At 39.7% G+C, this 25,463-nt stretch overlaps 1 protein-coding gene across 1 annotated transcript in view; it reads left to right on the top strand.

Moving 5' to 3' along the window:
* Positions 1 to 25,463, top strand: part of LOC102777993 (polypeptide N-acetylgalactosaminyltransferase 10-like) — a 101,930-nt gene that overhangs the window by 59,316 nt on the left and 17,151 nt on the right. Inside the window, exons 5-7 of the mRNA XM_006785139.3 lie at positions 7,186 to 7,371; positions 11,146 to 11,329; positions 20,486 to 20,603. Coding sequence (XP_006785202.1) covers positions 7,186 to 7,371; positions 11,146 to 11,329; positions 20,486 to 20,603 — 488 coding nt within the window. The remainder of the gene's footprint in view (positions 1 to 7,185; positions 7,372 to 11,145; positions 11,330 to 20,485; positions 20,604 to 25,463) is intronic.

The following is a 25,463-nucleotide window of genomic DNA, read 5'->3' as shown; positions in this document are numbered from 1 at the left end:
AAACAGCAACATCAATGTGGGCAAAACATATGAACTAAATGTAAAAAATACAGCAGCATGTATACATCAGATTAGTTTGATCCATTTGTATTAAAAATAGAATAAATGTAGTTAATCAGTTGTCCAGTCAATAGCTGATTGCACTAGTTGTCCTTGGTTACAGTGCAAAGAGGATTTGCTTGGAGTTGCAGATCAGTCAAAGTCCTCACCAAAAGGATATAGAACATAAAGGCGTAGACTTTATACGCCATAATTACCCATTAGCTTGTGAAGCTCTCCACTGAAGCCTCAATGTTAGATCTAAATGTTGGTTTCTATCACTCAGAAGTGACCATTCTCTGAATGTCACTCATCAGAACTGGATTGACTTGCTTTTGGAGCCAACCTCAAGTGAGGACTGCAGTTTTTCATTTGCTAATAGCATTCAGCTATTCAAATAAGTAACATAGTACTTCTTGTTTGTGTCATTCAAAGCATCATTCGTGCAGTAAATGGTGGCTATATGGATCAGTGCAAAGACTTTCATAAATGGAAAGAAATCCTACATCTCATAAAACTGCTTTCGGTTCGGTACGCATATGTATCAAACAATACAAATTTTTAAATTTATTTTATCAACCTTTCTTCTGACGATGCTGTCTGTGTTGAGTGCTCAGTGGATCTGCGCTCGACAGTGCAGCCTAGGCGGAGTAGTCGAACGCAGATTCACTGAGCGCAGCGCAAGCTAGCGAGACAGAAGCTAAGCTCGTTGCAACATGGCAAACTGAACCTCCCCCACCCTCATTCAGATCTGGCGTTTGGAACTATTTTGGTTTTCATGTGAAGCATGACCCTGAAGGTAAGCGCTCATGGACTAAAGTAAATCAGTATGTCGGATGTGCCAGGCAATGCTCAATTGGTGGGAACTAGTGCGTTAGGGCAGTTAGCTCGTTAACGTGTTGAAGCCGTCCAGCCCCACGCACGGGCGATCCGCGGTAGCTCGTTAACGGAGATTTGCCGTGTTGTGGCGTTAACGTCATTTCAACGAGATTAACGCTGACAGCACTAGTGGGAACACAACGAATATGACTGCACATTTACTCCGACATCATCCTAGTGCGAAGACAAGTGGAAGCAGACAAAAACAAGCAGGCATGCTACAAACTTTACCCGAGTCATTTAGACAGCCGTTAGCACATGATTCTCCTTATGGGGACCTGATATGTTTAATATGCTGCTGAGAATATAGCCCAGAAGAAGCGTATAGTAGAGCTTTTATTTTGGAAAGAGACATTTCTCTGTAATAAACTCTCTTTTCCAAAGATGAGTGATTCCTCCATCAGAGAGATTTATTTTTATTACTTTGTTGTTTCAGCAACATTAAATTTAAAAACTGTACTTTTGAGTTAAAATATATATTTATAATTTTAATAAATGACAAATTAAAAAGGCATGAACATTTTTTTTGTATCGAAAAAATATCAAAGTATCGAACCGAACCGTGAATTTTGTGTATCGTTATATATAATTTATTTTTTAAACCCTACGACCATCTGCGAAGGAATACAGTTTCTGTAAAAAATCCATAACCATTTATAATCAGTCGTGTTAAAATATTCTAGTAGTTTACAAATTAGCCTAACAAGCAAAAGATCCCCAGCTTAAGCTTGGGGGGAAATAGGATTGTTTCAGGAAAGGTGAACAGGTGAGATGCCGAAAGATGCAAGAAATAGTGTTTAAAAAACACACGAAATCTTGACAAGGAATGCGAGTCCTGTCACATCCTCCTAGCTGTTTGTTGATGTGACTTGTTGCTTTTCCATCCATGCATTTTCAGCTGCTCTGATGCTGGTCCACCTGAGCAGCAGTCTAAGCAGAGGTACCCAGACCTCCCTCTCCTTTGCCACCACCACTAGTGGGTGGGGTGACACCGAGGTGCGCCCAGGGCCTAAGAGGTACCCAGGTGATATCCTAATTAGTTGCCCGAACCACCTCAACTGAAATGTTCTACTCTGAGCTCCTTGCCCTATCCACATGACCAACCACCATTTGGATTAGGTTCATTCCCACCACTATCCCATTTCCACCGCGATCTCATTCTTTTGGTCACTACCCAGAGCTTATGATGATAGGTGAGGGTAGGAACGCACATCATCTACAAAATCAACAGCCTCACTTTCACACTCAGCTCTCTCTTCGCCACAATTGACCAGTACAGTGTCTTCATCAGTACTGATGGAAACACCAATTCATCTGTCAACCTCCTGCTCCACTTCCCTGCAGTCTTTTTAATGTCTGTTGCAAGTTTAGCTCTTCTTTCTTAACCTTTCTTCATATTGAAAATATAAAACCATCTGCAGTTATTCTTCCTTCCACTGCAGGTCATCTTCATGTATTTAAAAAAGGCAGCAGGCAGAGCAATTTTATATTTCTCTTCCTCTCCATCAAAGTCAGCTCAGTACGATTTCTGCATTTGGCATGAAAGCAAAGAGTTTCTAAAGGATGACGTTAAAAGGTCAACGTTTCAGCTACTCTTAGTCTATCTGTCTTCTTCTTTAGACTGGCAGTATTGTGACTGTTTGTAAAGAAGCTGTCAAAACCATATGTCACGTTTTCTGTACTTCAAGAAGGTTTTCTATTCAAACCACTGGGCTTCTGCTCTTATCCTCGAGAATGATCACCTAGCATTAAAACATGACGTTAAAGGATTGTGTATAAATAGAATTGTTTGTGTTTAATGTCTATGTGTTTTAGGCTTTTTGAACGTGAAAAGGTTAGGATTGGGGATAAGGTCAGGGTTGGGGCATCTCATGGTGTGAAATGCCAACCTCACTCAGGGCATCAAATACTGCTTTTTAGTGTTAGTAATGGCATAAATCGAGTGCATCAGGGGACCGACAGAAACCTTGTGAAGAGTTGATGCCATATCTGCAGTGTTTAATGCTATGAAAGGGTGTATTTTAACTCAAACTACACTCTCATCCCAAACCTAGCAAACTAACAAAGTTTATGGTGTTTCAACCTAACAAAACAGTTTTAGAGCCTAAACCAAAGAAAAAGGAAATTAACAAACAGACCTCTAAGCGCCATCTTCTTCTAGCTGACGATGTGTGGCTAACACAACTGCTGTCCTCTTCACTGAGGCTGGTTCTTTCCTACACAGTTTATGCTCATCTTTTACCAACAGAATCTGACAGAGCATCGGTATTTGATGTCCAACCCATTGGAAAATCAACTGTGATTCTTTATGTCATAAAATTGCACGAAAAGAACCTAAATTCAGACCTGTTAAACAAAAAGCCAGCTTTATTGGCAGAAGGCCCACAACAAGTCTGTACAAAAACAGTAGTTTGTTGATTTTGCTTGGATTTGGATTCCAGCCAGGAATATATTCCATGCTCCAGATTACTCAAGAGTATTGCTTCTCTAGTCCAAGTTAGCTCGTTCCAGATAAAGTGACGAAAAGGTTTTTTGCGCTTAAAAACATCACTGGATAGAGCGTGGTCAGTACGGCTTATGTAGTGAGTCACAAATACACAACAGTGACAGTATAGATTAAAAGTTTCGCAAATTTGCTATTGTTTACATTCAGGGCCGCCATCTTGGATGTGTGCCATCATGAGTGTGCATGCATCAACAATGCATGCAGCCTGTTACAGTTGCTCCGGCTTTTCTCTTTACTTTAACTTTTTCTTACTTATTTCTTGTCCTTTACTTTGTTCTTAATGTTCGTCTGTTTAATAGACTTCCTTTCAATTATGTGGCTGGAAAGTTTTTGTTCTACATAATTTCCTTAGGGATTAAGTGAAGGATTCTGATTCTGAATGAATTGTTAACTCTTGGTTGAGTGGGAAATCTCGGAACTCAGAAATTCCAACTTCCTAGTTATTCAGGAAAGCGAAACCTACAAAGGACCAGCAGAAGACAGGACTGTCTTTACTCACACAGACACAATGAGGGCCAATCAGGGAAATGAGACGTGGGAGGACACAACAGACACAATCCAAGAGGAGAAAGTAAAACTGGATAGAAAGCACACGAGCCAAATTAGTACCAAAACAAAACAGGAAATAACTAATGCAAAGGTTAGATATATACCTGCACACGGTAGCTTTACACTAAAGAAATGGAAATTCAAAAACTCAAATCATTAACATAAGTCAGAGAGAAACGCTCTAAATATACCACAGCCCCAAGACCATGACACCATAACAGAATTAAGTGTTTTCATAGAATAATCCATGATATCAGTTGGGTGAAATAGATCATTCTAATCGGCATCACATATTTTGCCCCGTGAGGAAATGCTGTTTATAAAAAACACAAGTATTTCATACTTGTAATGCTCTGGTTTGTCAAAATGTTGCAATTAATTGTACTTATTATACAAACAAAAGAACCCAGGCCACCTACACAGACAGTCATACTAATAATATAAAATATCTCACATTTTAGGTTAGATTTTCTTTTTAAGGCTTTTAAATTTTATATGAAGAGCATTAAAATGTAACAACGAAAAATGTAAAAAACAAAAAGCCTTCTCTCTTCAGGGAGACCATTATCCCAGCCCATTTCAATGAATAATGATACTTACGCTTAACTATGCATTTGCAGATCATTGACATGATTACAATGACAGACTGAATTTTAACAGCCAAAATGTTTCAGCAGTCTTTTTTAGCAAATTGCAGATTGTTCTGCGAAAAATGTGTGACACAACTCAACCTAACCAAATGTCAGGTTATAATGTGCTTTTATTCGCCTGTTACATTTTAGCTATAAAGAACTATTCTTTGAGAAACATTGTTGCGAGTATGAGCAAATATTTGTAAAGTGTATCTCTTTACAGTCGTATATTTATAGCCATATGTGCAAGCAATTGTCCAAATGAGATCTTAACAATGAGATTTTCACATTTCATTGTTCGTGCATCTCCTGGCAGCCGGTTTTGAACGCTGTCTGATCTTGCTCATTAAATGGATTCCTAGAGTTGTTGTTTTGTCTATTTCCTGAACTGAGATTACCTTCACTCATGTTTGCAGATATTTGTCCTACATAGGTAAAACATCACAGCTCTGCATCTCATCAGTCTGATTCGTTGCTCCTGTGGTTAAATGTTCTCTCTGTAATTTCTGCATTTAAAATGGAAAAATCCCACAGGCAGGAAACTGAAGCAGAGAACAGATTTTTTCTTCTTATTTTTGAAGGTTTGTGAAGTAGACACAGTGAGTGAACAGTAAAACTTTCCTATCCCAAAACTTTCTTTTGGTACCTCTGCAAAAACAGCTGTTGTATAAACTGCTTATTGTGTGCAGAATTGCACTGGGTTGGAGTGTATCCCGGCTACCAGCGTGGAGCATGGGCAGGAGGGAAGGTAAACTCAGTAGGTCGCGAGTCTTTGTGTTACCTGCCAGTTCTTGATTCAAGGAGAACCAAACTGCAGAGACAGAACTACACAGACAGGCTGAACAAACAAAAAAGGGAAACTAACTGGAAATGGTGAAAGGTAGCAGACGCAAATCCGATGGCTGCTGATTCTACCAAAGAGTAATTCAGATAAAAATAAAAGAGGACACGCAGGAAGGTCAGCAGTTGAACTGACAAAGGACAGATGGAAGCGACAGGATGTTACTGTCTGAGTGGGTGAGGAAGGACAGGTCGAATCAATTAGGACTGAGCACACAATCGCAGGAGCTGGAAAACAAAGACTGAAAAGATGCACAATGAGGGTGATAACCAAACAAAACAAGAAGTGACAGAAAAAGAAAAATCACTAGACTGGTACACACACATTCACACATTTACTCACACAGATACAGAGAAGATGTAACACCAATGGATGGACCAAGGAGAAACTAAGCACTGAAATGTTGTTACTGGTAATACACACAACACAAGTCTTTCACACTTAAGTTGCAGTTGTCTCTGCATTGTGGACATGTGTCCCTATTTAAATTTCTACTCCCAACAAAATGATCAATGCTACTATAGTATTTATTTTAATCCTGAACAAACATTTGCAGTACAAAGCAAAGGACAGTGTTGTGCTGAAAAACTAAATGCTCAAGCATAAGCATCAGCTTCTTACACAAAGCACGGTGAAGAATGATTTTGTTGTTAAGCTTGATCGATGTGAAGGTTAGTATGAAAAGAATGAAAATAATTACAGCATGTACAGCTTGTTGCAGTGTTCAAATGACATTAAAATATTGTATTTAGAAAACTGAAAATATGAGAGTCTTTCCTTTCTTGGTATTGATAAAGAAAAAATTACGACTTTTTGGTAGCAAAAAGTAGTCGATTGGTTTTTGGATTGGATTGGTAATTTATTTCAACATGTGAACAATATACAAGTACATTTAGAAAAGAAAATAAGAAAGAAAGAAAAATACTATACAAAAAAAAAAAAACCGTTCTGATTAATTTACATGTTGAAAGGGAGTGGGAAGAAGTAAACACTTATTTAATCCCACCCCTTTGCCATAAATTATCAGTTAATATTTAGTCAGCTTCCTTACTGATATAATTTGTAATAAAAATAGTGAACAAATTTCTGATATACTATAATATCACATCATGAGGTTTTTTTTGTTTTGTTTTGGGTTTTTTTTAAATAGAGACATTCACTTAATTTAAATATTTTCCTTTTCTTTATAGTTCAAGAAGATCATATTTTTATAACTCTTTTTGAACAGTTTTATGTTTGGACGTTGCTTTAATTCCATATTCAGACTGTTCCATAGTTTCACTCCATGAACAGAAACACAAAAGCCTTTTCTTGTCGTACGTACCTTCATTGTTTTGAAGTTACAAAAACCCCTTAAATTATAACTTCCTTCTTTCAAAAAAAGCATACTCTGAATATTACCTGGCAGTTCTTTATTTTTTGCTTTGAATAGAATTTGTGCTGTTTGGAATTTCACTAGATCGTCAATTTTCAATATTTCAGACTGCAAAAATAGTGAGTTTGTATGTTCCCTATAACCTGCATCGTGGATGATTCGAATTGCTTTTTTTTGAAGAGTAAAAAGTGAATGTAATGTGGTTTTATAGTTATTGCCCCAGACCTCTGCACAATAGCTTAAGTATGGTGAAACCAGTGAACAGTATAGAATATGAAGTTTTAAAAGACTAAAAGTGATAAAGAATCTAGTGAAGCACAGTGGTCCTTTACCTCAAATCATCTCTACCTTCCTCTCTTTGCAGAGCACCTAAAGGTGGCACTGGAGGAGTACATGAAACGGATGCCTAAGGTTCGCATCTTGAGGACGAAGAAGAGGGAGGGGCTGATCAGAACTCGTCTTCTCGGAGCCGCTGCTGCCAAGGCAGAAGTCATCACCTTCCTGGACTCACACTGTGAAGCTAATGTCAACTGGCTGCCTCCACTGCTGGGTGAGAAACACGCTTACACACATCCATCAAGCAATCACTGAGGTGCCGATGACATATCTCCCATCCAAAAATCGAGGTCTTATACCAAAATTTGCAAGCCAGATAGGGTGTTATTTCCACACCCAATAGCGATTCAGTCTGACGGCTTCCTTCAAAGTACGACATCAGACCACATTGTTGTAATAAAAATAGCAAATGCATGTGATTGTGATCACATAGTTATGATAGAGCTACCATGATATAGGGTTCTAAGGATAAACATTACGTTTAAAAATGAGTTCATGTATACGTAAAATGTGTACATCATAAACACTGCAGTGCGTATGTAGAGTTTCAGACTCACTTAATAGTTTATCCAGGTTTGTTCCCGTTCACATTTCCAGTGACTAATATTCTGCTGCCTCAGCTACTTTCTTTATGGTTGAAGTAAGGTAACTACCAATGAGGGCATTCCCTTTTCTGTTGGCACATTCTTTTCAACATACTGAGACTCATCTCCCACAGCAGTGCCACTGAAAACTGAGTCACCACACAGGTGCAGTTTTTGTCCGTTCTTGCTGTCTCTCATTCACTGTTAAACTGCACTACTGGGTCCTCTCTGTGACTCAGAGCTGTGTCCACAGTTTGTAGCCTAATGATATTTTGTGTACTAACTACAGCATATATCATTATGGTAATGGTGTTTACTTTATATATCAGTTGTATCCACCAGCTTCTTGCACACTCCCAGTTCACATTGCCCTCTTGAACCATTAAAATATCAAAAAATATAAGGATGAATTTCCACATTTTCTACAGAGATGTATTATTATAAATTCTTTTGGCCACAATAATAACATTTACTGATAGGTTTGTAGCTTGAACCTATTCGCTGGAACGTTGAAGACAATATAATTACACAGCAAAGCAAGACACGAAGTAGGCAAAGTTCTTCATGTTTCTCGTGCACGGGAGAGAACCGGACAAACGTCGTTCCTTCGCTTGGCCCCAGTTGCTCTCGTCCGCTCCCCCGTAACACTGCTCTTTTATTGAGGTTACATGAATATGCATAGGTTCATTAACGTACGACGTATACATACACACAAAGAGTACCTTGCCTGTGCGTTGTCAGAGTGTGACCCCATAAATGACTTCCCTAAACCTGCTGGTCTGGAAGTCCAGCAGTTCATCTAAACAAAAGGCACTTAGACTAAAACAGATATAGATACGTTTATCCTACCATAAAACAATAAGAGAAGGTACGACCTCTCCCATGCTCCCAGAGTGTGGGTGTGGATGCCAGAACACTCTGGAATGCGCACAAAGCCTTTGCAGACTATTAAGGATCAAACCTCTACCAATCTAAAACTAATTATAAAACTCTAAGCATATATAAGTAGATATTTCTAAGCATAAATGACAATCAACATTACAAAACCTAACATTTACTGCATTAAACAAAAAGAACACGTTTACAGACGTTCTGGTAAACAACTTTTCTTTTAGTAGAAAGACGTCCAACAGAAAGCCAGACCAGGCAACATATTCGATTCATTCAGCATTTGAATATTGGCTGAATGTTTAAATGTAGCACTGTGATTTTCATGTAATAAACAAATAAATAAAATAAACAAAAACGTCCTGAAATTTCTGGTTTCCAAAACGTTTCACTTTTAAAAAATTGCTCCAAAAATATCACTTATTTCCAAAAGAACATTTCAACCTTTTTGACAGTTTAATTTTCAAATATTTTCAAATGACTTTACTTTCACAAATGTTCAAATTTTCTTAAAAAAAAATAACTTTTTGTTTTAAAAATGCCTCACTTTTGCAACAAAAAGGACACATCTATAAATGTCAAAATCTGACAAATGTCAATTTCCAAATTTCAGCGCTCTCAGGAAGCTTGATCACTTCCAAGGTCACGGAGCACAGGAATGTACAAAGTCACGTTACTGCTGCAAAATTGCTTTCACTAAGAGAGAGCCAATCATTCTCAAACACAGAAATATATGCACACACACACTCACACACACTATCCCTGCTGCGAGACTGAGTGCTTCCTCTTCTGGCTGATGGACTTGCTCACTACCTCATTCTCACTTTATCAATTACCTCTTTCCATTAAGGACCCATGTTCAACTCGGTTTCCCAGCATGGCGCCATTCCCAGTTGGAACCATTTCACAGCAAACCTTATGACCCGTGTTACCTCTCTGTCAAGCTGTTTACACATCGAGCGGGAATAGGACGTGTGTCTGCCAGTGCGTAACATAAACAAGCAGCCACGTTCATTACAGCCCACTGTGGCACTTTGATTGTTGTCAGGAGTGAAAGAGCTAGGACTGGAGGCTGTGGGAAAGTGAACATGCTGTAGTTGCACTGCAGGTTTGCATTAGCTGCAGCAGTATCATTACTTTGAATTGGCAATTATGAATACAAATATTGATATGATACATGATTTTTCATCTGAAAGAGGAAACTATAAATATTTTCTGTAATCCAAATATAAAGTTATATTGTTTGCTGTAAAAAATTCAAACTCAGGTATAAAGCTGCATTTTTAAAAACTACATCTATGGTGGACGATTTTCCTATCTACTTCTGGATCATCAAAGACCTTAACTTATGGAGTGCTGTTGCCAAGAATTTTGGCAGCTGTATCCAAATGTAAATGTTATGTGGGAGTCAGTAAAAGGAAGAAAACATACACTCACACTCATATGGCAGCAACTCCGTGCATTAGCCACGTAGACATGGACAAGAAGACCTGCTGAAGTTCAAACCAAGCATCAGAATGGAAAAGAAAGTTAATCTAAGTGACTTGGCGTGGTTGTTGATGTCAGACAAGCTGAGGATTCACTATTGTCTGTAGAGAACATACCAGGGTATGCAGAAAAGCATCTCTATTCTATTCTGTTCAATTCAGTTTTATTTATGCAGCACCAAACCTCACAACAACAGTCACCTTAAGGCGCTTTATATTGTAAGGTAGACCCTACAGTGATACATGCATCTCTGAATGCACGACTCTCAGCCAAGAACAGGAAACAGAGGCTACAGTGTGGACTCCACATGGGCTCACCCAAACTGGATATCAGGACTGGAAAAATATCACCTACTCTGATAAGTGATTGTACCTTACCTGAATATTGTTGCTGATTATTTTCTATCCCTTTATGACCACATTGTACTCATCTTCTGCTGGCTCCTTCCAGCAAGATAACACACCATGTCACAAAGCTCCAATCATCTCAGATTGGTTTCTTGAGCATAACAGTGTTCAAAATTCACTCTACTACTATGCTGTGAAGAATTAAGATGGTTGTGAAAGCAAAGGGAGGTCCAAGCCAGTAAAGCAGCCGGTGAGTTTAGATACAAACAAAGAAAAAAACAAAAACGAAATATGATAACACAGAAGACCAAACAAAACAAGGGTTAACCAAGACTGAGTTTCATATATTATTGTCCATATCACAACTTTTGTGCTGTTCCTTGCGGTTTGCCAGCATGCTACACAGAACTTTAACTTCAAGAGATGTTACTCTTATTTACTTATTGTGTTAAAACGTTACTGTAAATACACTATTAGAGCAGAAACTGGCGCATCAGCTTTAAATTAAATTTGTAAGCCTGAATTAAAATGTAAAAATTTATCTTAAGGACGCAGTGAATAGGACAGGAGACAGCATTTCATCAATCGTGTGTCCTTTGTCAGGCCTTTTCCACTGAGTGACCTCCATCAACAAACAGGCATCTCTCATTATTCAAATGGCTCTCTATGTGCATCTCACAGATCGAATTGCCCAGAACAGGAAGGCTATTGTATGTCCAATGATCGACGTCATCGACCACGACAACTTTGGCTATGACACGCAGGCAGGGGACGCCATGCGAGGGGCGTTTGACTGGGAAATGTACTACAAACGGATTCCGATCCCTCCAGAGATGCAGAGGGATGACCCCAGTGAACCCTTTGAGTGAGTAACGCAAGTTTAAAAGTAGTGCAATTTAAATCTAATCAGTGACTTAAAGCTTTCCGTCCACGGCGTACCTATTTCATTTAAATATGCGTTTAGATTTTGAAGGATTTTATTTAAATGACCTAAATGATGAATGATAAAACGACAGTAATTGAAGTCCACTCCTCTAGAATGCTTTTATTGAGCATAATCTTCTCATTATCCAGGCTGAGCTGTTGAAAGTCTCTTTCTAATAAAGGCGTATGTCGTACTTTGTCTTGTGAGTAAAGATGATGTTGGTTTGTGAGGCTTATTTTTTCCCTACTCTGGTGTACGTGAGTTGCCAGGATCACACATTCAATGAGCTGCAAAGACAGAAAGTAGACTTGATACGGGGAGTGAATGTCTTTATAGAAATGATGATATTTTTAGCAGGATGCCTCCCATCACCAAATTGATACTATTTTACTATATTGATGTTGATACTTCCATTAAGAAGATGACTTTTGTTTGCTTTGTTTACAATTTTCATTTTTAAAATATTGTAGTTCAAACAGTTACTTCAGATGCATTTACTCCTACTCCAGTAATGTTACTGTTGGATTTTTAAAAAGAATGGCAGAATCAGGCATATATATCGGATGTTTTTTAAAGTGGAGATCAGCTCTTATTTTTTTGTCTGCTTGAACATAACATACAGTAAAATATTTTTAACAAGGAGTACTTTGGCCCACTAGCTCTTTGCTAAATTATGCTAGCTTAGCACAAGGCTAAGTTTATCAGATAAGCCAGTTTATGCAGAATATGAAAGTAACACAAATTACATCAAAGTTCTGTAATGCAAACTACCCCTAACTATGAACACATTCATTTTTGTAGTGAAAAACATTTGTGTAATTTTGTATACATTTTTAACACTGTAGAACTTTTTTTTTTTGCTTTAACTAAAACTGGTCCGTGTATTTAGCCATGCTGATGAACAGTCTCTCTGCCTCTAGAGGTGACCTAATGCAGTCTTTTTATATATTTTATATGCTTGAGGTGTCTGTGTGGGGTTCTGAGTCATCCAGTCATTGTAGTTCTAAAATAGCTATAATAGAGGTTTGAATGTTAAGTAGACAGAGCTACGTCTGTGAAGGTTCTCAGTCATCCAGGTCATCGTAGTCAAAGGAGCTTGCAAAGAAAAGCGTCTGGACTTCTTTAAGTTGCTTGAAGACGTTTCACCTCTCATCCGAGAAGCTTCTTCAGTTCTAAGGTCAAATGATGGGGAGTCCCAGATTTAAACCTAGTGGGGGTTTCCCCCCACAGAGGGACAAAAGGACCCCCTGATGATCCTCTAATCGCCTGAGCCAAGGTGTGAAACTGGGTGTGGGTCCCAATCAGCCAGAGTTTCAGGTGAGCTCATTGTGAAACGGTGGACGATTGGTTACTAGAAGCCATAGATGGAAGCCATCTATGTCCACTGTGAGCGACCATCTTTGAACAGAGGCGGTGGTTTACGACACCAACTCTCTGCCATCTATAATCCAGTTTTGAGTTCCCTCCCCAGACGCCTTAACGCCCACTCACATCCTGGGCCATCTGACCTCAGGAATTCGCATGATAAGGTGGGACCAGGTTTCACAATGAGTTCACCCGAAACCCTGGCCTACTCCCACTAGGTTTAAATCTGGGACTCCCCACCAATTGACCTTAGAACTGAAGAAGCTTCTCGGATGAGAGGTGAAACGTCTTCAAGCAACTTAAAGAAGTCCAGACGCTTTTCTTTGCAAGCTCCTTTGACTAGATAGAGCTACGATGCCTGAGAACCTCCATCAGCTTGTAGAACTAAAACCTTTCACATGAGAGGTGAAAAAACATCTTCATATTCATCCATCCATCATTTATCCAATGGGCTCTCTTTAAATATTGACAACACTTTTTCCCTTTTGTATTTAGTAATGATGTACAGACATTTTTGTCTTTTACATTTCTGTTCCCAAAATCCGTGCTCTCACACATCAGATGCTGCACTGGAAGTCAAACCCTCCCAAGAAGCCACTTCACTGGTGCACTGCAGTGCTCATCTAACTATACACAACATAGCAACAGATGAACTGAACCGTATGCTTAGTGGTTCTCTTATGTACGATCACACTGTTATAGAACAGCACTTCACGAGTGAGAACATCTAGAGACAGGTGCCAGATGCCCATTTGTGATGTTTTTCCCTTATGAATATGTATAATCTGTGTTTTGTAGGTTTGGGACACTTTAACAACAACAGGAAACAATTTTTGAGGCTTTATGTTTTCGACTTGTCTGTCCCCTTCTCAGGAAGTCCTCGAGGGAGCTTCTGCAAGTTTGGCTCAAAGTTTCACTTGGACACAAGAATGAAGTGATTAGATGAACTAGAAGGAACTAACTAATAACCATTAGAATAACTCTGCTTAAATGTAAAAAAGTCAAGGTCATTGTGACCTCACAAAATACCATTTTTGTCACAATCTGAAAGCAGGGACTCAAGCGCAGAACAGGTTGACGTCTCAGAGCACCGTTTATTTACACACCAGTGCGATAATATATACAGTGACGGGGAAAAATCCAGGGTTCCAAGGGATTAGGGGAAGGTTCTCTCTCTCACGCTCGCTCACGTCCTCACATCCAACTCACACACGTTCGTACAGCTGGGAGGTCACAGGTCCGGGAAGGTAAACTGGAACAAGAAAGGGAAAAATCACCCACAAGTCACGAAGGTAGGGCGTAAAGGTACAAGACCACGGGAGCTGGGAAGAGAGATTAACGTTAGTAGCACAATCATCCAGCGATGAGAAGATCTGTGGCCCAGCCTCAAATAGTAGTCGGGAAATCAGCTGATCGCCAACAGGTGTGTGAGCCAAGGGCGGGAGCCAGCAGTGAGCTCCGCCCAGGCAGAGAGAGAGAGAGAGAGAGAGAGAGAGAGAAAGCAAAAACACAAGTGTAGCCTTGTGAGGCCGGCTGGGCAGGCACGGGGACCATAACAATTTTAGATGTTAAATGTAACATGTTACACACATGCACTGACATGCATGTAAAATGCAATTTGACTGGTTGGCTTGCAGCAGCTTTTTGGTAATTCTGCTTTTATGACTGAAGCAAAAAAAAATCTGGTTTCCCCTGCTGTATGTTGCCAATGTGTCCAAATGTGACAGTGTGAGAAAGAAAGATGTGTAGCTTATGGACAAGAAAGCATGAAAGTAAAGGACAAAATCTGACTTTCTCCTGGCACAATGAACAACAATATAATTTCTGAGGATAATTGTGAGACGACAAAGTTTTTTACCGCAAGATGAGCTTTCTTAATTAAGACAGAAGCTGAAATTAGACTGGCAACTCCGTCTCAGCTCCTTTGCTTCACTTTGTCTCAGCTGTAATTAAGTCCTTACCCCCACATTTTTCCACACTGACTGTGCTCATATTTACATTGATGTAGATTTAGACCAATGGTTTGGAGCAACACCTTTTTTTTCAGGCAGTGTTGTGTAATTTGAGTTGTTTTTCCTCCTTGCCCTGTCAGATCAAACAGAATCTCTTAAATCTTGATTGATGTAGGCGTAAAACACTGTGTAAATAACTGTGTAAAACACCTTTTTTATTAAATCCCACTAATATAGTCAGTGTGTAGAAGACTGGTTATGTATCGGGCTAAAAAGTATCATCATATCATATCATCTGTGATATGATAAATCATGATATGTAAGTCTGTGAGACTCGAGGCTGTTTAAAGGTCAAATATAAAGTAATGCAGAGAGAATCCAAACAATTTCCGCTTAACCAAACACTTAGTGTGGGAGGCTGGGTCTGCGACTCAGCATTTTGAGTTTATTTTGTATTTTTGAGTTTATTTTGTATTTTTGATGGTTAAATTGTGAAGTTCTTGTGTTATTATTCTATTTAGTGTTTAGTTAAGTTTTGGTGTAGTTATGTTTCTTCTCTGTCTCCTTGTTTATGTGTCTTTTCTGTTTTCTGTGCAGTCTGTCACGTGTCTCATGTCTGCGTGTTCAAGCTCGTGTTGTCTTGTCTACGTCCCTTTCTTGTTCCTGTTTTATTGTGAAGAGTCTGGTGTTCCATGTTTAGTGCTTTTAGTCGTACTTCGGCTATTTCCCAATTCAGGGTCTGCAGCCTTAAAGTACGCAGCCTCAACGATCCTCAAGGGCCGTGTACTTAAAGACCGCTAAGGCCGGAAGTGCGAGGCTTGTGAAATGGGACGGTCTAGCCTCCGTTGCGCTGCCCAGCAACCATGATACTAACAGCTGGAAACGTTTCATACAGCTTTGTTTGACAGAAATGAAGGAGAAAATCTTCTGTTCGTTCGTTTGTTTGTTTCTACATGAGCTTTGATCATTCTCTGATTAAGCTCAGCTATTGAACGGCGTATATTTTAAAGTAAAGGCTTTAAAACCAAGTTAGTACAAACGTCACTAATGTCACATAACTTTGCCGACATGTGGCCAACAGGAATGTTTTAATGTTCTTCGTTATTAAACATTTGCACATAAATAAGTGACATAATATTCAGTACTTACTTAAAGTTTACTCTTCGGGCGCCCCTCATCCGCCGTTTTTTTTGGCAAAATTATCCACACCCACCACCGCGCTATGCATTCTGGGATATGTTGGGCCACGAAGTCTACACCGCCACGTCCTTAAAATTCAGGGAAATGAAGGACGCATTTGAGGGCCGCATTTCCAGCAGCCTTTGAATTGGGACAGCCTTCGTCGCGTCGCTGTGACGTAATCGGCCTTAAAATGCGGCCTTTAAGGCTGCAGACCCTGAATTGGGATACAGCCTCAGTCTCTGGCATTCAGGCTCATTTGTCCCCGGGTGTTTTCACTTCCCTCATTACCCTCCTGTGTATTTAAGTCCCCTGTATCCCTCTGTTCAGTGTCAGGTTGTCTGTTTAACTCGTCACATGTCTATGACTTTTTTGTGTCTCCATGCCCCTGTTCAGGTTTATGTTTATGTATTTGCCATAGTTTTCATGTTTAGTTCTAGGTTTTTCCAGTTTAGTTTAGCTTTTGGTCTTTGCCTTAGTTCACCATTGTCCATTTGATTTCTAGGTTTTACTACCAGCCTAAATAAACAGCTCACCTTTTGTTACCCTTTTGTTTTGTCTTCCATACCTATGCTTTTGGATCCGCTCCTTAAACACATTGGCCCACCTGGCTGTAACACTTGGTGAACACGGGGAGGAAAAACACCCATTTAATAGGAAGAAACCTCTGACAAAGTAAAACATGACAAAACAGCAATTTAAAAATCTAGTTGATTGTTTTGGCCTGAAACTAACATGACGAGAGAGGGTTGACAGCATTGCAATAGACAACAAATGTCCCAGGACAAAAAAGTGATTGTGCAGGGACAGTTTCCAGGCAAAATATTCTTATGCTGATAGGTTTATGTGATTAAAACAACAAAAGGGGAATTTAGAGACCCAAGAGGCATACCAGTGTTCTATAGGAAGCATCGAGTGAACTTGATGTGTTGGCCAAAGCGGGGATGGACCGAGTAAACCACCAAGTTTTCAGTATTTCGTTTAATATTGCTGTCATTGAGAAAGTAAATTGGAAAATCTGTTAATTTTATTACACTGCACTTAGGCATTCGTTTATCATGTGTGTGCATTGTGGAGCTGTGAGTGCTAATTTAGGGTTGCATCAGATAGCGTGCCCCACAGAGGGCACAGGAAGCATAAATGTTTTCATCACGCCAAATGGTTTTTATTTTAATTTTAAAAACGAAGGACCGTAAACAAGCTGCACGAGTGTTAGAGGCAAACCCGACACAGTGTGCCCAGAGTAATTATGATGTGTTAAAGACATTAAACAGTGTTGGAGAGGAGTACAGAGATTTCTGTAATCACTGCTTATTCATTCATTTAATTATTTTCACCCTTGAAGAGGGAAAACTGCAGAAACCTGGCTGTTATCACCAAGGGACTCATATCTGTGCTCACTGCTCACGAGGCGTGAGAAGCCCTAGAGTGTTTCTCACCGCTGACAGTACAGTAGCTGCACTGTTTGCCTTTAATTGATCCTCCTCAGGGACGACTTTGGCAAGAGCAGACTACCTGCTGGCTCACTCACCTCCGATTTCCACCCGATGAAAAGCTTGTAGCTATGACAACCTGCGTGTACCTGCGAGTGTGTGCGCTGTGATATTTCTGCAGTGAGGTGGACCGCATCTTGTTTGGGGGATAGAAAGATGACAATGACGCGCTTCGGTGTTTGATGGATTTAGTGCTGCATCATTTGGGGTCAAGTGTTGAGTGGAAAGTTGGGGGTTAAAGATCGGATCTAGTTGGTGGAAGTTCTTCACAAGAAATCGGACGTACTCTTGTGTTTGTGTGCGTACCTGCTGCCCCAGTTTTTGCGCCTCAGGTGTGCAGCAGCAACAATCATGTACAGCAGCCACATAACAGCTAACAAGTCTCACGCTTAGCAGCACAGATCTTGACACAGCAGACAGAAGCCACAGTGCTATAGTGGGTTAATTGGTTTTGTACTGTGCAGAGCATCTTCATTATCTGGTGAGAAATGGGTGCCACTTGGAATACATGCACTCTGACTTACTGTCTGTATTCCTCTGAATATTCTCACTCGTTTGATTTTTGCTTCCAAAAGGCATACACCATTGAAAGCAATGATCAGCTTAGATTTTTTTTTTCTTCAAGGCCACAAAAACAGACTTCATGTGATTTTGGTCCAAGCTCTGGGGGAGCTGTTTCAAAACTGTCCTTTTCTCCTTATATTCTGTTAGCAGGTGGATGGTGAGCTTCGAGCCATTATACTTCCAACAGTTCCATTTCCGGTGTATAATTTGTTGACTAGGTTGCTTAGTTTTGCATTAAAAAATCTTGTGTAAATGTCAGAGTTCATGATTCCCATGAATACATACATACCAACACCACTGCAAGAAAAGCAGCTGTCGATTTTGCTCTAAGGGTGGCCTGAAGGGTGAAGGAGGGAGTCAGGCTGGTTGTAATGCCACATTCAAGCATGTTAAATTTCCTTTACCTGTCCATTGCAGATTTAATTCACTATCAAGGTAGATGCTGAACTTTATTCATATTAGAAGGATGCATGTTTTCCTATACAATCAACTCTTTATTTTTCTTCCAAAGCATGTAGTTTCATTTTTTTAAAAAGTGTTATTTTGTAACAGTTAAAGATGGAGCTGGTAGATTTTTGTTGGGCGTGGGTTAGGGTTAGGACAGGAATAGAAACGAGTTTATCAGAGCAAGAGCTCTGCTTGTGAACTTTGGAGACAACGTTAGTGAGGTGAAGCTGAGTTGGTCTGGACATGTGCAGAGGAGGGATAGTGGATGTAATGCATCGAGGATGTTGAATATGGACCTGCTAGGCACTGAGAAGGTTTATGGATTTATTCATTTTCAACCTGTGTTTTATAACCATACCTGGACTTGTAGGCAATGTTCCCTCTAAGCAATTGCGCACTGCTGGCATGGTCTCTGCGCACAGAAAATCTGCGTTGTGCACACAAAAAAAATCTAACCTGAATTGAAATTAAAATTAAAACTTTAATAATTCTGTTTTGCAGTGTTAGTCGGTAAGTGACTGGCTGCTCGGTAAAAATAAGGAAAACGCTCGAAAGCACTCTCCACTGTGCACAAACAAAACCAAAAAAAACCCAACCCTTTCCTATTGGTCGAAAAATGTACCATGTCGACCAATCCAAAAATGATATGGCAACATGGCATTTAGTTGTTTAGGAAAGGGGGAAGTTTTAGGAGTGAAATGTTGAGAGATTTGTGACGTTTAACGCAAATCTTGTGTAGTTAGTGTGTAGTGTAGTTTTGTTGTGTGTGTCAGAGCAATGAGGCGACTGCTGAATGTTACAGGTGTTACAGCAGTGATACATCTCCTGTTGTCAGGCCTGCAGGTATCAGGCTGTCGTTCTCCTTTATCTCATAGTGCAGCGGTCCCCAACCTTTTTTGCGCCACGGTTTATGCCTGACAACATTTTCATGGACCGGCCTTTAAGGTGTCGCGGATAAATACAACAAAATAAAACTAGCACCGAAAAAAGAAGATTTATTCATAATACATGTTAAAAGACCCAGGAAAACCGAGTAAACGATAAAAATGATAACAAAATAACGCTGAAAACCGATTAAAAACCCTGAAAACTATACATTTCACACCTCAGCCTCAACTCTCGCGGCCCGGGGGTTGGGGACCGTTGTCATAGTAGACAGAAATTATTTTTTGGAGTGGCACAAATAATTTGTGTGGCATCAGACTTGATGCAGAACAGCTGATTGTTCTGTAAATAGTTTGAAATGTTTATTTAAAAAAACACCTTGGCTGCATTTTTAGGTAAACAGCTGCAAAAAAACGTTGTTGTTTGCATAACTCAGTTACTTTTTTGAAGAAGTAACTATATAATTAATTGCCCAACATTGGTCATTATTTACTGTATTTTGCAGACAGAGTTACAGGACTCTCTCCCAGACCACAGACTCATAATACAGTCAGAGCTTTATAAAAATAAAAAAAGAAAGTTGTGTTTTCAAAATTGGAGTTCAAGTCATTTTTACTTCCAATAGTGTTAACATACTTCACAGGTCATGAACAAGATTTTTTTTTTAATTTTCATTGTAAGTGGGCTAAAGCAATTAATTAAAAGTAGTCTAACATAAATGTAAATGCTGTAATTTGATTATTTTAATAAACATGTAACTTGGATGGATTCAATGCTGGCGTGACCACAGTGCACACGTCTAATGTTGGTCACAGTGGTCCAAGGGTGTGCTTGCTCAGACACATGAACTATTAGAGGGAACATTGCTTGTAGATACAGTAAATATGCAATAATTGTTCCAGTATAAGGGTATGTGACTCTCTGTGGCTGTTACTATTAAATAGAGCATTGACATGTGTAATACACGTCTTTTAACCATGTCATTTTACTCAACAAAGCTGCCCTAACTTACCTTAAGTACCATACTAACCTACACATTAATCATGAAAAGGTAGGGCTGTTAGATTTTTCTGTTTAGATGTTGTCCTTGGCAGGATTGATATTACTGTAGCTGTGATGCTTCTACTCTTTATGGATAAGTGAGGGGTTTTAAGTAAAAGCTGTTCACGAAATGCAAGCAGTGACTGTTTGTGTTACATTGGGTCTTTTAGGTCACCAGTGATGGCAGGTGGACTGTTTGCTGTGGATAGAAAATGGTTCTGGGAGCTGGGAGGATACGACACTGGTCTGGAGATCTGGGGAGGAGAGCAGTACGAGATCTCCTTTAAGGTAAATATGTATAGATAATATTAACCATTATATTATGTTTTTGCCATTAAATTGAGGCTGTGAAGCCAGATTATATTCTTGCCTGTAACCTGTTTGTTAATGGTTCTGTATGGAGCCTCTCTGCCATAGTTTTAGCCTTTCATGATTACATCAGTTCAAAAAAAAAAATTTAAATTAAATAAAAGATTACCTGGAAATTAAAGGTGTTCCCAGACAATGTTAGAATCCTTTCATTGCCCTCCAGCAAATCTATAAAGTACTAAACTTTTTTTTCTCAAAAGGACCAAGGGAGTTGTTTTTGTTCTGGCTTTGGGAGTCAAGCTGAGAGTGTATTTCTAATGTTTCCTTTTAACTCTTTTAAACACGCTTCAGACACATCTTAACAAGCTCAGACAGCACTGGAAACACTCGTCATGCCTATTTACTTTTATGTCTACGTTAGCGTCAGCGCTGTTGACAGAGGGGGGTGGTGGAGGTGCTAGGAAGATGTCCACGGGAGTGTTCTTCTCTTCTCACCAAACATTTCTGTGATCAGATTCATAGTAGAAGAAGACAGAAACACAGAAAATCCCTTTGTGTTTCTCAGAATCAGAACAAATAGTTGTGCAGACATTTATAACATCAGTATGTTTCTCACACCAGCTCAGTGAATCACTACACCAGTCCAGCCATTATTATTATTATTATTATTATTATTATTATTATTATTATTATTATTAAAGCTTAAAGTTTGCATTATTAGAAGTATGGTCACTGGGACCGATGAGTTGGTGCAAAGCACAGACTGTAGCCTATAAAAGATGTGTCCTATGTTTGGAGGCTTTCATTTAGCTGCTGCCAACTTGGTTGTTTTGGAAACAGAAGTAAAGTGAGCTTATTTTCATGAGCAAAAATCACTTGGAATAACTGAACATGAGATATAGAAATTAACGTATTTGGCGATTTACGATGGCGGTGGTGAAGATGAAGACTGAGGCTTGGGCGGAGCTCTGACTGAGGTGCTTGCGAGGTGGAGATGGGTTGCATGAATGAGAGTTTGAAAGGGAGAAAGAAATAAACACACGCAGAGCCTGATTGGCTCAAGGGCAAGGAGATGATTGGACTAAAGTAATGATGACTGTGTTGAGATTGACAGCGTGGGAAAGTGGTAGTGATGTAATGAACAGAAAGCAGCTTAACACCCAGGAAAGCAGGCAGATGACTGATTAGGGATCTTCATTAGTGAATTTACGCATAAGCTTCATTTAGTATCACAGTAAGTTCAGACCACGGTAAGTTGAGCCACTCGACTGAAAGGGAACTACTTTCGGCTGCCCCTTTAGACACAAGGGATCACCACAGCGGGTAGCTTTTTTGATTTATCCCATCTTGATGCAACCCCAAAGGTACGGAGCCCCGCAGGGGACATGGGAGAAAAAACAAATTAAGACTGACTTTTGCGAGATCTCGCAAAAACTTTTGCGAGATCTCGCAAAACAAACTCGGGATCTCGCAAAAGTTTTAGCCGCATTCTTCGGAGGCCGCCAGCTCGAAGCCGACCGGGAGGTCGAGGCACGATGTGCCGAGAAAGCGGTGTTCCTCCCGGCTGTAGTAGGTCTTGACCTCCCGTTAGCTTCGAGCTAGTGGGTGTCAGATCTCCGAAAACGTCGGAGCACTTTTGCAAATATGTGATGTCTTGTAAACCGAGCAGGTATCTGACGTTTACACAACTACATTCACGCCTCAAAATATCTTAAAAGTGTATTTTGTGACCCAGAAAGAGTAATATTACAACTAAGTAGCTGCCGCCATTGTTGGAATTCAACTTTTGCGAGATCCCGAGTTTGTTTTGCGAGATCCCAAGTTTGTTTTGTGAGATCTCGCAAAAGTTTTGCGAGATCCTGAGTTAGTTTTGCGAGATCTCGCAAAAGTCCGTCTTAATTTTTTTTTCTCCCATGTCCCCTGCGGGGCTCCGTACAAATGTATTTGTGTCTCCTCCTGGGATCAAATCAGTTTTCTTTTGCTTGTTAATTGAATGTGTAAACCAATCACTGAACTGGACCTCTTGATTTTGTTCATGTTTTCAATCACATTTTTATCAATTTAATTATAAAAATATAACTAATAAAACATATAGTCTATAGATACACTATATATTATGCTTTCAACTACATCTGCATCTGACTAAGCTTAGCACAAGAGTAAGGACATATGTGTTTGGTTGATTAACGCCAGTCTAATTATCTTTAAATGGTACCTCATCTGGAAAATTGCATTTGTGGGTTGAGGAGCAGCTTTGAATATGTGGGTTGCACCCATGAAAAACTTCAAATCAAAGATTCTACTGACTCCTGTTGAGTGTCATTTACTGGATTGGATTATTGACCTCTTAAGAAACAAGACATACTGGCAATTTACAAATGTTTTCATTTATTTATTCACTCAGTAGCATCTGGAAGAAACATTCACAGCCACAACACCTTGGCACTTCATCCTCATGCTGGTCACAGATTGCTTTTGTCAGTATTTGTCACAAGTCGCCAATGTTGTCGTGTGAGTCACAGATTAGAAGCACCGTTACTACAAAGAAATAATCAACCAAACACATATTTCCTTCCTTTTTGTGCTGTTTATATGCCCATATTTTTTTAAAAAAAATAACACTAAGCCACTGTATAGTTTCTATGAAAGGTGAAAGCATCTACAAAATCCTCAACATTGTGTGTACCAGGCTGTAAACATGCTTTTTTAATCTTGATTGAGTTGGGTGTAGTACCTAGTCTGAAATGGGGAGACTTACCTGCTTTTGGAGCCAGCTGTAAATGGCCAAGTCAGACAATGATTGTTTTAGCACTTATGTGCTGGCTTTATCTTTCAACTTAAGAAAGAAAAGAAAGTGTACTTTATTGATCCCCGTGGGGAAATTCCTCTCTGCATTTAACCCATTCACTCAGTGGGCAGCCATTGGGCGCCCGGGGAGCAGTGTGTAGGGACGGTACCTTGCTCAGGGGTACCTCAAGGTAGCTGTTCAGGGGAATCGAACCCCCGACCTTCCGATTGTGGGGCCACCACTCTACCTACTGAGCTATCCCTGCCACAAGGTTTACTGGTTAGTTTACTGGTTTAGGTTAAGGTTTACTGGTTAGAATTAGATTATAGCAATGCGCTCATTTGTCAAAATGTTGTGGTTTCTGACTCCAAAAAACAATGATAAGAACAGCCGTCTGGGGTCTAAATTTCCAGGAACCAATGGGTGAAGTCACTGTAGGTATATAAAGTTGTGAATATAAGAGAAGGAATTTGTCCAATGCTTACCATAAATGACAATATTATATAAAATAAGAAGATGAAGAAGAGGAAAACTGATGTACGGATGTCTGGGTGGAAATAAAATCGGTTTCTGAATAACTGATTAATTCCACAAATCAAGGTCACCTATACCTGGATACCCATAGGTCATGATGCAAAAGTATAATCCATTTTTAAAACTATAATATGATGGATTGTACTGCAGTTGAGTGTCTTTAGGTCTGAACAAAAGGTGAGGATTAGAAGCCGGGCATGTGAAACAAATGATAGGCCTTGACTAATGCCATCAATGGCCCAGGGCTGAGCCTGGTGAGAACAGCTTTTATGTTTTAATACAGTTTTCTGTCTAACTTAAGTAATCATTAAGATAATACCCTTTACCAAGGTTATTATTTTGGTCAAGATTATCACTATTAATTTTTCCTATTAGCGCACGCCTTGCTGTGCCTCTTAAGTCTACTTTATATGCTCAGATATTCAATTTGGTTTCCTTTTTATTAAGATCCCCATTAGCTGATATAGTGCAGACAGCCAGTCTCCTGAGGTGAGAAGATTAACAGGCTCTCATACTAATCCTTACAACCAAACTGCTGCTCCCACAGACAGCCGGGCCCTGCTTGCATGTGAAACACAATTACTTTACTCAGTGGTACAGTTAATCTAAAGCTCCATCCTGGTGACAGCGGTGTGGGAACACCAAGCATTTCCAGCTCACACACCAAGATAATGTCAGAACATAAAGGCCCAAAGAGCAGAAGCAATGTGACCTCACAGGGAGGGTGAGAGGGACAGTGCAGGCATAAAAACCGACTGCGGAGTCTTTATGTTGCTTCGGACGAGCTTCATTTATGCAAACATTTGGAGACAGAGCTGCTCTGGAGGCAGAAATAATTAAACCTCCATGGATGGAGCCAGAAAAAGGGTATTTGTTCAAAGAAACATTTGCCAACTTCCAAATAGTTGGCAGGGTAAAACTTTTCTAAAACCATAAATTGAAAAAAAAAATGTTTTTAAAAGAATGTTATTTCATATTTATGGATTTAGCACTGGATGGACATAGACAGCTGCAGACTAACTTTTCTACCCTTGCCTGTGATAAAATCATCTTATTGAAAGAATATAAAGTACACTGGCTTTCTGGTTCTTGTTTCCACGGCAACATCATCAAATAATATGTATTTGTTCTTAAATATCATGTTTGATGTGGATTTTTCACCTTCCTGCTTATTATAGATTTTTTTTATATTGGTCTTTGGTCAATTAAATTTACGTGTGATTTCAGAAAATCACAATAAAAGTCAACTCAAGGGATGAGATCTATAATATAGACAGAAATATTTTTTCTACGAGTCTGTTGTGGCCAGTGCGATCCTCTATGCTGTTGCATGTTGGGGGAGCAGGCTGAGGGTAGCAGATGCCAACAGACTCAATAAACTAATCCGTAAGGCCAGTAATGTTGTGGGGATGGAGCTGGACTCCCTCAAGGTGGTGTCGGAGAGGCGGATGCTGTCCAAGATAAAGACAATGTTGGATAACACCTCCCACCCACTCCATGACATGCTGGTCAGTCAC

Source organism: Neolamprologus brichardi, chromosome 10 (assembly GCF_056152115.1).
Source record: "Neolamprologus brichardi isolate AB-2024 chromosome 10, ASM5615211v1, whole genome shotgun sequence".
Taxonomy (NCBI): Eukaryota; Metazoa; Chordata; class Actinopteri; order Cichliformes; family Cichlidae; genus Neolamprologus; species Neolamprologus brichardi.
This window is presented reverse-complemented; position numbering and strand designations above follow the sequence as displayed.